Consider the following 16,916-nt stretch of genomic DNA (forward strand, 5'->3'; position numbering starts at 1 on the left):
TGAAGTTGTTTATTGCCTGTATTTTCAAAGTTAGTGTGACAGGACTCTTACCAGTCACTTGGAAGTTATATGTCATTATTGCTTTCTTTGTAGCTTAAAAAAAAAAAAAGAGGGCAACCTCTTTCAGTTCCCCTCCCACTCCAGCAGCTTTTCTGTCTTCTTAATAAATCCTGCCTTCTAAAAAACAAACAAACAAAAAGAAAGAAAAGAATTTAAAATAAGCTGCCCACTCTGGATTTTTCTTTTTCAGATGCAAAAGAAATTGTTTTAAAAGCCCAGATCTTAGCTGGAGGAAGAGGAAAAGGTGTCTTCAATAGCGGGTTGAAAGGAGGTGTTCACTTAACGAAAGAGTAAGTCTGGAGGTTTTAATTTCTTGTCTCTGGGCCAAGCAGGTATGGAAGATCGTGCTCATGATTGACAGTTCCTGACACTGAGAAGTTCCTAGGTGGCTGTACGGGGGACAGAACAGGCCATAGCGACTAGAGAGAACTGAATTATAGGTACAGGGCTCTGGCAATGGCCCAGTTTTCTTTCTGCTCCCATAAAAGGATTTTTCTTCACTAATTGGTGAACACTTGACAGTTCTTCTCTCTTAGACGATCAATGATTCATCATAAATGTTGGAAATGATACCACTTGCAAGTGAAATGCTACTTCTGTAATGTCACTCCCGTGTGCAAGAACCTGCAGGGGCTTCCCATTACCAGTAACATCAGTTGTGCCTCCCATCTGATAGTGCAAGTGTTCGTTGATCTGAGCCTGTCTTTTCAACTTCATCTCCCACATTCCCCAGTGCTGAACGCTTTCCTCTCCTCCCTGTTTGTGCCACATATCTTTTCATTATTTACTTTGATCTTACCTTCTTTCTTATCCCTCTCATTGTTGAAGACTTCCCAACTTGTCCACTGTCAAGTCTTTATTCAGTTCTTATCTAACTCCACTATGCATTTCAGCCTTATCTCTTTAGTATGACTGCAACTTATTTGGGGGAGAGGGTAGCAGAGGTCAGCAAGCATCTTTTATGTCTTCCATTCACTCATCTTTATTTTGCTCTCTATGAGCCTCTAGTACAATGCTAGGCACGTGGTTTGTGAGTGGAAAGACCCATGGAGTCTGTGAGGATGAAGGTGGACCCTGTGCAGTGTGGGCATAAGGTGCTGATGTGGACTTGACTTTAAAATTATTTTCAGTGGACATTGATTTTCTTCTCTTTTTTCTCTTCTTTTTAGTCCTAAAGTTGTGGGACAGCTGGCTAAACAGATGATTGGGTATAATCTAGCAACAAAACAAACTCCGAAAGAAGGTGTGAAAGTTAACAAGGTAATATGGATGCTTTCGGTCATTTTCCATGTATGTTTTTAAAAGAAGAAAACCATCCTTCAGTTTTGACAAAATCTGATGAAACAGTGAATCTTTGGCAGTGTGCCATTTTATTTTTTTAAACCTCTCTGCTAAGTAAATAATATGTTTTGGGGGGAATAAAAAGGATTCTGTTATAGTTGTATTATTTATTATCATTAGCATTTAGTAAAAGTAGGTGGGAGTGAGTGACTGAAGCAATGAGTTTCCCTTTCAGAACACAGATACATTCTGTTTAAGGCTGAGAAGTGCTTGCTCTAACAGCCTTATACTCAGTGAAGGACATTCCCTCTTCCCACACAGCTCCACCTTCAGTCTGTCTGTCAGAATTACCTATTGTGGTTTTTTTTCCTCTAAGTGCCCCTATTCTTTGTTTTGAGATTGCTATCATTTTGAGCCACTCTTACTACTAGGAGTATATTGCATTAGGGAAGTCAGCTGGGACACTCAAGTATGCACAAAGCATGGGTGCATACGTGCGCATATACACAGAAAATAAAGCCCAGAGGAAAGTGGCCTGCTCCAGTCATGAAATTGTGGGTGAAAGAACTGAAACAAGAACATAGCTCTCTAGTCTATTCACCCTTTGCCATATACCCTTCATGTGTCAAGGCTCCGGAACCAGCTGCCTGAGTTGCAGGAACCGTGCAAAGTAAATAGACAGGGACCCTTGTTTAAATTTCATGGCAGCTCTAGCAGACATCCCCGTGTGACCACACAGATCACAAGCATCAGCCTTGGGAAATGCCAGTGGTTGGAAGACCCTGTCCTAACAGTGAATTAGGGCTGCACATTTTGGGGCAGCAACTGTCTACTCCGTTGACACAGTGTCACAGATTCACGGTCCCTACCTGTGCACCATGCTGGGGAACACTGTGGTGGTACATTCAGTTTTTCCTTTCCAGAGAGAGTTTTGTGAGAAATTCTTGACATGACCTAAAAAAACGACCAGCTCATTCTTAGTGTACCATGAAATGGCCTATCCTAATCCACAAAAGGACACTGAGCAGGAGGGAGATTGGAATTCTGATGGGTCATTGGCTCTATCAGGCTGAGAATGTACAACTTTTCTCAATGTTAAGGGAAACTGAGGCAGAAGGATCACCAGAGCCCAGCAGATTGAGGCTGGTAGCCATGAGCGTGCCACTGCCCTCAGCCGTGGTGACAGTGTGAAACTCTGACTCAAAAAAAAGGGCAGGGGGAACAAGCTGAACTGGTGTGGCTATTTCTCTTTCTTGCTGCCTCCAAAGTAGAGGTGAGAACTAATTAAAAACTCAAAAATGTTTTATTTTGTGGATATGTTCTTGTTTGGCATGAAATACTACTTTTATTTTTCCTTTAAATCTGCTTATGAGCCCATACCTGTGTAACTTATTAAAAATGTGCCCTCATAGGATGTGATTAATATTTTTGTTTATAGAAATTGTTTTATGTGGACATATTACATACAAGTTTAAGGACCATACTTTCACTTACAGAATATTGGACATCTTTCCACATTGGTACATATGTTTCTATCTTGTCTTTTTTGATGGCGGCATAGTGTTACACAGTGAAGTATACTGCGATTAGTATTTAACAGATCTCCCATTGATGGACATTTTAGTCTGGAGTGTTTTACAGGCAGTGTGGCAGTGAATATTTTGAATACTCTGATATGTGAGACAGGCATTAGACTTCATGATGACCACCATGTCTTTCATTTTCCAGATGGACAAACAGAGGGTACTTATAGAAGGTCTCAGCAAAAAATAGCAGCTTGATCCAGGGTTTCTGTTTCCCAGGATATTTGGTGTCTGGTGTATCTTCTTTGATTTATCAAGTGTTACCAAAGATCAGAAACTGAGCAGGGGGTCAGGGATTAAAGTTATCATTTAGAATTTACTATGCAGCTTGGTAGATCAAGGGTAAACTTTTAATAATATATGGGTTTTGTAAGTGTGAGAACCAGCATAGATTTACGTGTTTAGGAAGTATGTGTGAGGCTTTTTTTAGTGTACCAAGCATGGTGCTGGATTCTGGGATATAGCAATGAAGTTTTTGGTAGAAATCGTTTTTTTTTCCTTTCAACATTATGTTTAATCATGTTCCAACATTTAGTAACCTCAATTTCAAATGGATGTCATAATCATAATCATAATCATAACCTGCTAGATAGTATTGCTATACATTAAATAAGTTAATACATACTTAAATACCTAACACAGTAAACATTATGCATTGTCTTAGTTGGTTCAGGCTACCATACCAGAATACAACAGTCTGGGTATCCTATAAACAACAGAAGTTTACAGCCTATGGTTTTAGAGACTGGGAAGTCCAAGATCAAGGCACCAGCAGATTCCATGTCTGTTGAAAATTCACTTCCTTGTTCACTGAAGGGGAAGTTTTTGCTGTGTCTATCCTCATATGGTGAAGGATGTGAAGGTGTTCATTGGGGTCATTTGGGTTCATTGAATTTAGTGAATCCAATCCTTGAGAGCTCCCCCCTCATAATCTAATTACCTCCCCAAAACCCCACCTCCATATATCATATGTTGGAGGTTAGATTTCCATCGGAATTTTGATGAGACACGACATAGGAATGGGAATTTTGGTGGGACACAAACATTTCTGGAATGTTAACGAATGAAAATCGTATAGTATATAACTTTTTTGATTTTTTTTTTCATTTGGCACAATATTCTAGAGACTCATTGAGGTTACTGTGTGTATCAGTAGTTTGTTCCTTTTTCTTGCTGTAGCAATCTATGATACAGATGTACCACAGTTTGTTAAGCCATCATCTGTTGAAAGACATCTGAGTTGTTTCATTTTTTGCTATTACAAATAAAACTACTCTAAACTGTTTCTGAGTTTTGGTGTGAACACACATCTTCATTTTTGAGGATAATTATTGCAGTATATAGAAGTTGTATGATTAATCTTTTAAGAAAGTACCAAATGTTTTCCAGATCGGCTGCACTATTTTACATTGCCATCAACATTGTGTGAGTGACCAGGGTCTCCACATCCTAGTCAGCATTTGGTGATGTTATTTTTTATTTTAGCTATTCTGACAGGTTTATAGTGATATTTTATTGTGGTTTTAATTTGCATTTTCCTAATAGCTCAGGATGTCAGACATCTCTTCATATGCTTAGCTGCCATCTTTAGACTGTCTTTGATGGATTATCTATTCATGGATGCTGTGGCCTGAATGTTCTCTCCAAAATTCATGATGAAACTGAATCCCATTGTGTGGCATTAAGAGAGAGAGTATCTTTTGGGAAGTGAATAAGTTATGAAGGCTCTGTTCTCATGAATGGATTAGTGTCTGATAAAAGGACTGGAGGGAACTAGCTTAGGCCTCTTTTTACCCTTCCTTCTTCTACCATATCAGGATGCAACTAGAAGGCCCTCATCAGACACAAAATGCTGGTGCTTCAATCTTGGCCTTCCTAGCCTCCTGCAGAACTGTCAGATAATTTTCCCCCCAGAGATGGTATCTCACTCTGTTACCCAGGCTGGAGTGCAATGGTACAATCATAGCTTGTTGCAGCCTTGAACTCTTGGGTTCAAATGATCCTCCCTCCTTAGCCTCCCAAGTAGCTGTGACTACAGTTGTGCACCACAGCACCTGGCTAATTTCGAAATTTTTTTAGAGAAAGGATCTTGCTAATTTGCCCAGCCTATCTAGGACTCCTGGACTCAAATGATACTCCTGCCTCAGTCTCTCAAAGTACTGGAATTACAGGTGTGAGCCACCATACCCAGCCTAAATTTTTGTTTTTTAGAAATTACCCAGTCTCAGGTATTTCATTATAGCAGCACAAAAACATTATCTTTTGCCCACTTTCTCATTCAGTTTTTAAAAATTTTTATTGAGCTTTGAGAATTATATTAGATACTAGTCCACTGTTGGATGTGTGCTTGGTAAATATTTTCTCTAACTTTGAACTTGTTTATTCATTCTGTTTACCAGGTCTTTTGCAGGACAAAAGTGTTTAATTTTGATGAAATCCAATATATCAATATCTCTTTATGGGTTGTACCTTTTTGATATGTGTTTTAAGAACACTTTACTTATACTTCACTCATTTTTTAAATATGTTTTATAGTTTTATGTTTTATATTTAAGTCTGGTGCATTTTGAGTTAACTTTTGAATAAGTTTTGAAACTTAGGTTGAGGCTCTTTTTTTTCCTCTCTCTCTGTCTTTCTCTCTCTCTCTCTCTCTCTCTCTCTCTCTCTCTCTTTTTTTGGTCTATGATAGCCACTTGGTCCTGTGCCAGTTTTGAAAAGGCATATTTTTCTTCTTTTGAATAGCTTTTGCACCTTTGTTAAAAGTCAGCTGAACATATCAGTGTGGGTTTGTTTTGGGGTTTTCTATTCTGTTCCACTAGCCTATATGTCCATTCCTCTACCAATACCACACAGTCTTAATTGCTATAGCTCTATATCAAGTTCTGAAATTGGGTAGACTGACTCTTCTTGCTTTCGCTTTTATGGTTCCTATGTTTTTCCATATACAGTTTAGAATATTTTTTTCTTTGTCTACTTAAAAAAATCTGTTGAAATTTTGAGAGGAATTTTATTAAATCTGCAGGTTTCAATTTGGAGAGAATCGTTATTTTTGCTATGTTAAGTCTTCCAATCCGCAAATCAGTGAACATTCTCTCCCGCTCTCTCTCTCTCTCTCTCTCTCTCTCTCTCTCTCTCTCCTTCTCTCTCTCTCTCCTTGTTTTTGGACCTACTTTGATTCATTTAATCAGTGTTGTATACTTTTCATCATATGAGTTTGTTATACTTTTCAAAAAGATTTATGTGTAAATAATTCTCTCCTTTTTTTTTTTTTGTAATTGTCAGTGGCACTGGATACTTAATTTCAGTGTCCAGCATGTTTATTATCAATATTAATTCCTTTTTAAATGTTTGCTAGACTTCTCTAGTGAAACCCTGTGGGCCAGGAGATTCCTTCTTCTGTGTCTGTTGCTCTTTCTGGGTTGCTGGCTTCATTAGCACCCAGCACCCCGTACCTTATCTGAGATTTATGAGGCAAAAGAAAATACAGAGGACCCCATGTCGTTCCTTGGACCTCAAGCTTCTTAGCTGGTGTGCCTTCTCTGTAACATTCAGAATCTTCTTAAGTTTTGTGTGCATGCAACGTTCAAGGTTTTTGTTTGCATTTAGCATGTTGAATAGGGAAAAATATGCCTGCTCCATCTTCTTAAAAGCAGAAGTCCATGGATTATAGAAACTTTTGATTATGTTTATTTGAGAAGCTAATTTAATACATGTATATATTTGTATACATTGGGCATTTGTTTTCTAAATCTGTGCCAATGTGTATGTGTTCCTGGGGCTAGTATTAGGGCTGTGAGGCAGTGTTATTCAACATGTGGTCCAGGATTCAACAACACTAGTGATCATTGCCCTACAATGAATTCAAACATTGAGAGTGTCCTTTTAATCTTATCTCTTCATGGTCCTGTTACAAATAGTTTGTGCAATAGCACTCATCCACAGACTACAACTTGAACAGCACAATATATTTAAGAAAACATATATATATTTTAAGAAACAGGGTCTCTCTATGTTGTTCAGGCTGGTCTCGAACTCCTGGGCTCAAGCAGTCCTCCTACCTCAGCCTCTTTCAAAGTGCTGGGATTACAGGTGTGAGTCACTGTGCCCAGCCAAGAAAAATCTGTTTTGTGGTAAATAGGGCCTAGAAAGTTTAAAAAATATCTCTACTAGAGGACTGTGCAGAATGAATGTATCCATTATTATAATTCATGTAACTTACAGATGAAGCTGTTTTGAAATGTATGTAATGGAACTTCTCATGGGATGAGTGTTCGTCGAGTCCATTTGGGTATCTCTTTAAATTCCTAAAATACTGTGACATCTTGGGTCATATAGATGGCATGATGACATCAAAAAACTGGTTTTTGTTGTATATAGATTTTTTAAATTACCTCTTAATAATCAACATTTTCCAGGGAACTGGTGGATGGTTTGACCTTCATTGACTTACATTGTTGGAAAGAACAACCAACTTTAAATCAGAATGGTTCTAAGATAATCCTAACACTATGTGCTAAGACATATTTATATACTCTTTTTGATTAAAAAATTCATTATGCAGATCCTTATATTTTATTTTTAACTGGTGATAAATTTAATAAAAGTTTTTTAAAAAGAAGTTCTATGTTCATTTTTTTATAGCTTTTTAGATAATCATATATATATATGCCATTTCATGTGACTTAAAACTTGGTGTTTTTGTGGCATTTGAATAGCTAAAAATCTAATGCTATCTAATCTGTAAATTTTTTATGAAATCCATTACTAAATTACTTTTAAGAAAAGCAATGAAAATGCTTTTATTTTTACATCTATTACTGATTATTTATGGGATTGTTTTTATATTCTATAAAAATTATCCAAGACATCTTTTCACCATTCTTGTTAGGCACGTAAGTTGGTATAACCTCTCAAGGGCAATTTGACAGTACTTATCAAAATTTTAAATATTCATAGTCAGAAGCCTAGACATTTTACTTCTATGTTTCTTATCTACGGGGATATTAAAACAAATGAGCAAAGACATATGTACAAAAATATTCACTAAAAAATGGCATTTTAGAAAACTTGAAGTCCACGTAAATGTCTGTCGGCAGGAACATGATTAAATATATACTGACATATAAGTATTGTGTAGTCACAATGAAGAGAGAAGACCTTAGAGAAATACCCAAATTTCACTATTAAGATTTAAAAAAAGAAGAAAGACATTCTTTATAAATGATGTGCTTCCACATGTAGAATGATTCCATTGTATAGAAGTGACAATAACAAGTTAGTAGTGACTTTTCCTGGTGGGGCTGCTGCCTGCAGTTGAAGTTGTGCAGAGCAGAAAGACCTCTGAATATCTTTTTCTTTTCTTTTTTTCTTTTTTTCTGTTGTTGTTGTTGTTGTTTTGATAAGATGAGGTCTTCTTATTGCCTAGACTGATCTTGAACTCCTTGTCTCAAGCAATTCTTTTACCTTGGCCTCCCAAAGTGCTGAGATTATAGGCATGAGCCACTGTACCTGGCCAAAATGCCTTTTTCTAATGATTACAAAGGCTAATGATTACCCTGACTACTGGGACTTGAGGGTTATGTATATGGTGGAAAGTGTACAACAGAGGGCTCCTTTGACTTTCTCATTTATGGATTTTTTGGTGTCATTTTGCAGTATTTTTTAACAAGTAAGTATTCTGTTTGTAAATGAAAAGAGTATAAAATGAAATAAAACACAGTGATCCAAGAGACAGAAGTATGTAAGCACATGATGCATAAGACATACTGTAAAAGAATCCTTTGGCAATCAAACTTGGTTTTCCACCAGTGTCTGAACTCTGAGAAAAGTCAGTGGAATAATATATATGTACTGTTAATATCTCAAATTAAAATAACAGCTGCTTCCCTAGAGTATTTTTTAAGCGACAGTTTCTCACGGAAGAAAAAAAGAAGATTAAAGTGGGAAGGTTCCTTGAGGCAAACCAAATACCTGTCACTGGAACAAGTTAACAGGATCAATTAAGTAGGTGAGAAACGGACACTGGGCATCACGAGAACAGAACTCTGAAATCTCTGGAAACTAACTTCCTGGGTTTTAAGAGCCTGAAAATGAAGCCGTTTGATTTGTGTAGCAAGTTTGTATAGATTTGTGTAGCAAGTGGAAATCAGCTCTATGCTGAATTAATTTGACTTTCCCACTAATGTGGTAGGTGATGGTTGCTGAAGCCTTGGACATTTCCAGAGAAACCTACCTAGCGATTCTGATGGACCGTTCCTGCAATGGCCCTGTACTGGTGGGCAGCCCCCAAGGGGGCGTTGACATTGAAGAGGTGGCCGCTTCAAATCCAGAACTTATTTTTAAGGTATGTTTGAATTCCTGGCTGCCATGTATTAATTGATTGTTATTGTAGAAGGTGTTGAATATTTAATGTGGAGTCTAAGGCTGGAAGCAGTAAATCTGTTTCTGTGATTTAGGGTATTAAGATGTTGAGTCTTTTTTTTTTTTTTTTACTGGGAATCCAGCTGAAAGTTGGTAGAATCAAGGTATTCAGTATTTAAGGACCTTCTTGTTTCTTGCTTTTTTCCTCTCTTCCTTCTCTTCCCCTTCCTTTCTTTTCTTCCTTCCTGGTTCTTTTCCATCCAACTTGCCCCAGGAATTAACCAATGGAAGAGGACTGTGATATTTTCATTTTCTCTTGGTTAACTGTCTCACATTTTACATTATATATAATCCAGAAATTCTCTTCTAAGAGACCGCGTGTGAACTAGAGACTTCTTTGAGGTCTCTCAATACTATTGATATAAAATAGAATCTTTGTTGGGCTCGGTGGCTCAGCCTGTAATCCCGTGCTTTGGGGAGGCCGAGGTGAGTAGATTGCCTGAGCCCGCAGGTTCAAGACCTGCCTGGGCAACTTGGTGAGACCTCATCTCTACAATAAATAAAAAATTACAGGCGTGGTAGCGCACACCTGTAATTCTGGCTTCTCGGAAGGCTGAGGCGGAAGGATCGCCGGAGCCCAGCAGGTCGAGGCTGCGGTGGCTGGGAGCGGCCACTGCACTCCAGTCTGGGTGACGGAGTGAGACTCCAACTCAAAAAAAATTAAAAGTAAAAGTAAAATAAATAAATAAAATAGAATCTTTCTGAGGTTTGGATTCTGTCACTTTGTTTCAGTTTTTGAGATCTTGTTCCTTTTATTGATATTAAATTAGTTTGAGTCAGAGATGTCTGAGGTCAAATTTAGTTAATCAGCAAGTTTCTCACAGTCTCTACGCCTCATTTTTTAAATCAGTAAGATGAACATAGAGTAATTTCTACCCTGCAGATTGTGAGGATTAAATGACGTAATATGTATGAAAAGTGCTTCTTGACCTACCTCAGCTATGAGAAGAAAAACATAAGGTCTTTAGAACTGTAATTCCAGTTTTTTTAAATTTATTTTATTTTATTTTATTTTATTTTATTTTTTTTTTTTTGAGTTGGAGTCTCACTCTGTCGCCCAGACTGGAGTGCAGTGGCCGCTCCCGGCCACCGCAGCCTCGACCTGCTGGGCTCCGGCGATCCTTCCGCCTCAGCCTTCCGAGTAGCCAGAATTACAGGCATGCGCTACCATGCCCGGCTGATTTTTTGATTTATTGTAGAGATGAGGTCTCACTGCCCAGGCGGGTCTCGAACCCGTGGACTCAGGCAATCCACTCACCTCAGCCTCCCAAAGGCGCGGGATTACAGGCTGAGCCACCGAGCCCGGCTTATTTTATTTTTTATATTTTATTTTTTAAATGTGTACAATTCAGGATTAGGTATTTAAGTGGACATGGCACAGGTAAAGTTTGGGTCTCCCTTTAGTCCTCACTTCGCCTGGTTTGAGATCAGATACATTTTTTGATATTATTTGCCCCCCTACCCCCACCCCACCTCAGCAGTATACCACTACTGCCAATCCCTTTCTTATAGTATTATGGTAAATGTTCAGGGTCCACTTATGAGTGGGAACATGTGATATTTAGTTCATTTCTGTGAAAGGTCAATGAGTATGATAGACTCTAAATCCATCCAAGTTGCTGTGAAGCCCATAATTTTGTTCTTATTCATAGTTGTGTAATATTCCATTGTGTATATGTGCCACTTTTAAAAGATCCAGTCCAAATTGGATGGGCAGCACGGTTGGTTCCATGTTTTTGCAATTGTGAATAGTGCTGCAGTAAACATGCATGTGCAGGTGTCTTTTCAATGGAATGATTTGAGTTCCTCTGGGTATATCCCTAGTAGGGGGATTGATGGATCATAGGGGTAATTCCAGTTTTTCGGTTTTTTTTTTTTTTTTTTTGGAGTTGGAGTCTCACTCTGTCACCCAGGCTGGAGTGCAGTGGCACACTCACAGTCACCCTAACATCTACTTGCTGGGCTCTAGCGATCCCTCCGCCTCAGCCTTCCAAGTAGTTGGAACTACAGGTGGGTGCTACCACACCTGGTTAATTTTTTATTTATTGTAGAGACAAAGTCTTGCCAAGTTGCCCGGGCTGGCCTCGAACCCATAGGCTCAGGCAATTCACTCTTCTCAGTGGCCGGTAATTCATTTTTAATCAAGATTCTTAGTGTCAAAATCACATTAAAAATATCTAGCAGAAACATCCTATCTCTTTTAGAAAATGCTTTTGTTTCCCTTTCAAAAGGAGGGATTTTATTTCTTAAATCACTTTGTCTAGATAATGTACGGTAAGCACTCACATAACATTGTCAACAGGTCCTTGGAAACTGTGACTTGATCGAAATGACATATAATGAAACCAGTTTTACTATAGACTGATTTATAGAAACAAGAGTTAAATTCCTATGGCACATTTCTGGTCACAAAAACATTACCCAACTTCTAAATAAAGATCAACACACTTCTACTGTTATACACTGAAATAAATGTGAGCTATACATACATTTCAGAAAATTTCATAAAAACAAGTAAGATAATAATTTACCTAATTATTCCTGCTTAGGGTCACAGGTGGCTGGAGGCTGACCTGGCCACTCTGAGTGCAAGGGGGGAACTCTCTCTGGACAGAACACCAACCCATTGCAGGACACACAGACACTCACACTCACTCCAGCTGGGACCATGTTGACATGCCAATTCACTTAATGTGCACAGCTTTGGAATGTGAGAGGAAACTGGAGTACTCAGAGAAAGCCCATGTATTTAAGTTAACCACCTTAGAAATTGAGACTTTACATGCAGACTTACCAATAATATCTAGCCATTTCCACAATTACCATTATTTAAAACAAGCCATCCCATTTGTTAAGAGGATGCATGAAATAATATATATGAACAGCACTCAGTGTCTTTGAGAGAATAGCATTTTGTAGAGCTAAAGTATAATTAATACCTCTCGTCAATAGTGTGTTTAAATCATAAGGTAATATTTAACCTTTCTATGAAAAGCTCTAAACTTAACAGTAATATTAGGCAGGAAAACCTTACTTTGGAAGCCTTCCAAAAGATGTCATAAAAATTAACTGACTAAATATTCATCAATGCCATCTGTATAGTAATTAAAAGTGAAAACTGGCATCAGATTGTCTTGTCAGCATGCCACCTTGAAGAATTATGTAGTTTTTGGAAGTACTGTTTCATAGATGGTCTGCTAATTAAAACATACCCTATAGGCATCTGCGGTAGCCCTGCTCAGGGATCTCTGGAAAGGTGCCACACTTTAATTACTCATTTGCAAATAAATACTAAGCATTTCTATCTTTTGAGTTGTAAATCTTTTCACTTGACTGTCTGAATTTTGTTTATTTGATTTATTTTTACTAGGAACAAATTGACATTTTTGAAGGGATACAAGACAGCCAAGCTCAGAGGATGGCAGAAAATCTAGGCTTCCGAGGGCCTTTGAAAAACCAGGTACATGAGTGATTGGAGAACGATGTGTCTGACTTGTGTAAGAAAACATTTGGGAACTTAATTACCTCTAATGTTTGTGTTGACCAAGAAACAGGATTATTGATTGTTTTATAATTTTTTTCATCCAGGTGTTTATGATAAAGAGAACTATTTCCTGGTGTTGTAAGGGAGAATGTTTATAGTGTGTGTTTATGTATATTTTGGTGTGTATGCGCATGTGTGTTGCATGCAGATATATGCATTATGATATATGATCATCTTTATTTTTCTGTGCTGCTCTCTAGCATGTGTATGATCAGCCTGTCTGAAGTTCAGTTTCATCATCTGTAAAATGGGAATGATAATATCTTGTAACTGAGAAGCTTATAGTGGGGACTAAGTACAATGATGTGTGGAACTCCTTATTACGGTGCTCTATAAGGTCCATTTTTATTGTGATTAATAATACACATTACTTAACTAATTGCTGTTCTTTCATAGCTAATGCATATTTGAGATGAATATGGATGGCATGAAGGTAATATTTCCCTGAGAACAGCATAAAATATGCCAATTTAGTAATGATATCCCCTGGCTTCAAAGACAGAAAAATTGTCCTCAGAGCTGTTGAGGAACAGAATCTGTCTTAAGCATCAGAGCCCTGCTCTGTCTTTAGTCCACCCCATGGTGCATGATTTTGTGGCTACTTAGGTAAGCTTCCTTATCCCAAAGCTAAATCAGAACGTACTAGCTACTTTTTTCCTCCTCCATTACTCAGAGAAGGCAACTTAAGAACCTCAAATTGTATACACGTGTGTGTTTCCTGGCCTGGGCTCCATGATGGTTTTAGAGTAGTCCTTTAATTTAGTTGGGTAATACTATTCCCATCTAACAGTTGATTGTGGACTCTTTTTTTCCCCCCTGTTTTTAATTTTTATTGACTCTTTCTCTCAAAGATTGATGGTGACAATAGGCAAGTCGAAGGGTAAAGCAGAATAAGACTTTAAAAATTATATATGTTTAAATGAAGGGAGGACAACACTTACTTGAAAATGGTAGTAAAGGCTCCGTTGGAAAGCAAAAGATTCAAGATGGTTGGAGAAGACAGGATCATCTAGGACTAAATGTCAGGACAAGACAGAAAGGGTCAGGATTCAGTGGATACTTAGAGGAACTGTCTTTTCTGATTGTCTTTTCTAAGACTGGCAGAGAGATGCCAGGGAAGTGATCTGTTGCGAGGAAGATACTAGAAGATTCCTGGATACATGCCACAGTCGGGGTTTCACCTCCCGAGAATGAGACTACTAGCTACATTATCTATTCACCTGACATTTATTAAGGGTCTTATCTTTCAGCAGTGGTGGCCACCGAGAGCCCCTCTCCTGTACAGACACTGTGTTGTAACTACACAGCCCTACAGCCAGCTCTAGAGTGTACTCAGTGACCCTGTTTATTCCACCATATCACTCTGCACATTTGTATTTCTTTTGTTTATTTGCAGTCACTTTTGCTAGATTCTAATCTTCACCGCAACTGGGATTTTACCCATCTTGCTCACTGCTGTGTTGCCAGCAGCTCACAAAGGGCATGGCATATCTATTTGTTGCCCAAGAACCATTTGTCATGTACGTGAATAGGTAAAAAAACACACCTAGGCTGTTCACTTTGAAGAGTTTCCTAGTCAGTGGTAGGTGACTTTACGTGTCAGAAAAATAAATCTGGAGTGGACAAAATCTGCTGACCACATGTTTGAAAACTCAGGAGGTGAACACAATAGAGAGTTCTAGAGAAGTTAATAATAGTATTATGTATGTCATAAGATACTCTCCCCTGCTACATATTATAAGAGAAAATTAAGAGTTATTTATAGCTCTTAGATGGTTTAATTGTGTTTTCCCAGTGTCTGAAACACTCTAGGTTTTAAATGAGTTACCTATAGAAGGAAGATGAACAGGCATACTCAGAGGTCATTAAGTAGTTATATTGTCAGTATATTTTTAACGTAATTTATCCAGGGGAAGAAAGAAAATTTTTAATTCATTTTTTTTTCATTGCCAGCTTCATGAAAGGCTTTAAATCTTCATTTGCTCAGGAGCTAGGAGTGAGCACTGATTGGGGGTTGCTCACTCTCCTGGGCCCTGGGGAACAGAAACAATGAAAAATAGTCATTGTTCTTTAGGCACTCACACACCAGAAGCGGTCAGCCTGCTGGTCAAGGAAGAGGGGCTGAAGAGAGAATGTGAAGGAGAGAGCAAGGCTCTCTCAGTTGTAGTTGTGTTAGAATTTGTTCACCTAGGGATACACAGGTGTATTTGTTCAGCAGAAGGAATCTATGGCATGGAAGCCCAGGGAAAGCCATAAACTGGAGTTGCAGATTGGGAATTTATGCTTTATAATGCTTGCTTAAACTGTGGGGATTGGTAAAATGCTTTAGAGAGCTGGCGTCCAGTGAGCAGAGGACCCACCTGAGAAGGGAAAACGTTAATCATCAAATGATCTTTTTATAAGGAAATGGCATCTTACAGGACCCTTAGATTCAATGTGACTTTGAAAGTTACTTAATTTTCATCTAGGGTGTGGTTTAGGCACTTGGAGGGCGCCTCACTAATGGATGAATAACATATTAGATGATTATCTTGTAAAATTATTAATGTCTTTCCTGTGACTCATGCCTGTTATCTCTAAAATATGATTAATATCAGACATAACAAAAATAAAGATTGGATTTTACCCTACATAAAAACTACCAAGTATGTGTTCCTGCCTAAAATCTATTGCCGCAAGAATTTTTTGAAAAAAAACTGAAGCCATGAGAAAGCATGATATAGTAATTGCTCCTTATCCACATGAGATATGTTTCAAGGTCCCAGTGGATGCCTGAAAGTACAGATAGTAATGAATCCTGTTTGTATGTAATATATATAGCTATATAAATTATATATAGGATATATATGTTGTTATTTCCTGTACATGCAAAACTATGATAAAAAATGATTTATGACCAGGTGTGGTGTCTCAAACCTGTAATCCCAATACTTTGGGAGACTGAGGTGAGAGGATTGCCTGAGCCCACAGGTTCAAGAACAGCCTCGGCAACTTGGTGAGACCTCATCTCTACAATAAACCAAAAAATTAGCTGGCCTAGTACCATGCGCCTGTAGTTCCATGTACTTGGAAGGATGAGGCAGAAGGATTGTCTGAGCCCAGCAGGTCGACGCTGTGGTGGCCGTGAGTGTGCCTCTGCACTCCAGCTTGGGTGATGGAATGAGACTTCAACTAAATAATAATAATGACAATAGTTTATAGGTTAGGTACAGCAGAGATGAACAATAACTAATAAGATAGAACAGCAATAATATGCTATTATGGAAGTTATGTGAATATGGTCTCTCTGAAATGAAACAATGTCTGCATAAGATGACATGAGCTGAATGGCGTAGGCATTGTGAAGTAGGATTCTGCGACTGCTGACCTTCTGATGAAAGGTCAGGAGGAGGATCATCTGCTTTAGGTGATTCCGGATCATGGAGCCATGACAGTGTCAGTGGTTGGGTGTCAGGAGCAAACATTGTTGACAGTTGGGTATCTTCAATAGTTGCAGGTTTTCTTGGCGACAACTTTTGGAAGAACATTGTAATAGGAAGTAGTTGTCTCTTTCTTTTTAACTCACCAAAGTGTTGCTGCAACGATTGAATCTTTTGGTGATCATACATGTAACTTTAATGCTACATGCTATCCGAGGATCATATTCCATAATTCTGCATTTTCCTTTTAGTATTTTTGGACCACTGTTTACTGTGAGTAACTGAATCCACATAAAGTGAAACTGAAGGTGGGGGCAGGGACTACTGTATGGCTAAAATTTACAAGTTTCTCAAGTGTGTCTTAATCAACATCTGCACTATTAACTTCTGAAAACGTAGATACCATAAATTGAAAAGATATAATGGGTCAACTTAATACAAAATCTCTAACACCCCTAGAAATGGTTTGTGTGTCTAGCTAGATTTGAGAATCATACGGCAATATTGATGATATTTTCTGAAATGCAAGAAAAGTATTTTAGAACTTTTAACCCATTGAAACATTTTAAAGGTACTTATAAACTTGTCAAGATTTCATATATGTGTGTG

General features: G+C 38.1%; 1 protein-coding gene across 1 annotated transcript in view; it reads left to right on the forward strand.

Annotated features, from left to right (window-relative positions):
- Positions 1-250: 250 nt before the first annotated feature.
- LOC103253234 (succinate--CoA ligase [GDP-forming] subunit beta, mitochondrial) overlaps positions 251-16,916 on the forward strand; it is a gene marked incomplete at its 5' end in the record, with an annotated part of 31,387 nt that continues 14,721 nt past the window's right edge. Inside the window, 4 exons of the mRNA XM_008051639.2 lie at positions 251-350; positions 1,230-1,320; positions 9,115-9,267; positions 12,715-12,804. Of these exons, the coding sequence (XP_008049830.2) occupies positions 251-350; positions 1,230-1,320; positions 9,115-9,267; positions 12,715-12,804 (434 nt within the window). The remainder of the gene's footprint in view (positions 351-1,229; positions 1,321-9,114; positions 9,268-12,714; positions 12,805-16,916) is intronic.

The sequence above is a fragment of the Carlito syrichta genome, unplaced genomic scaffold (assembly GCF_000164805.1).
Source record: "Carlito syrichta isolate Samal-C Ts95f unplaced genomic scaffold, Tarsius_syrichta-2.0.1 Scaffold213071, whole genome shotgun sequence".
NCBI classification, from domain to species: Eukaryota; Metazoa; Chordata; class Mammalia; order Primates; family Tarsiidae; genus Carlito; species Carlito syrichta.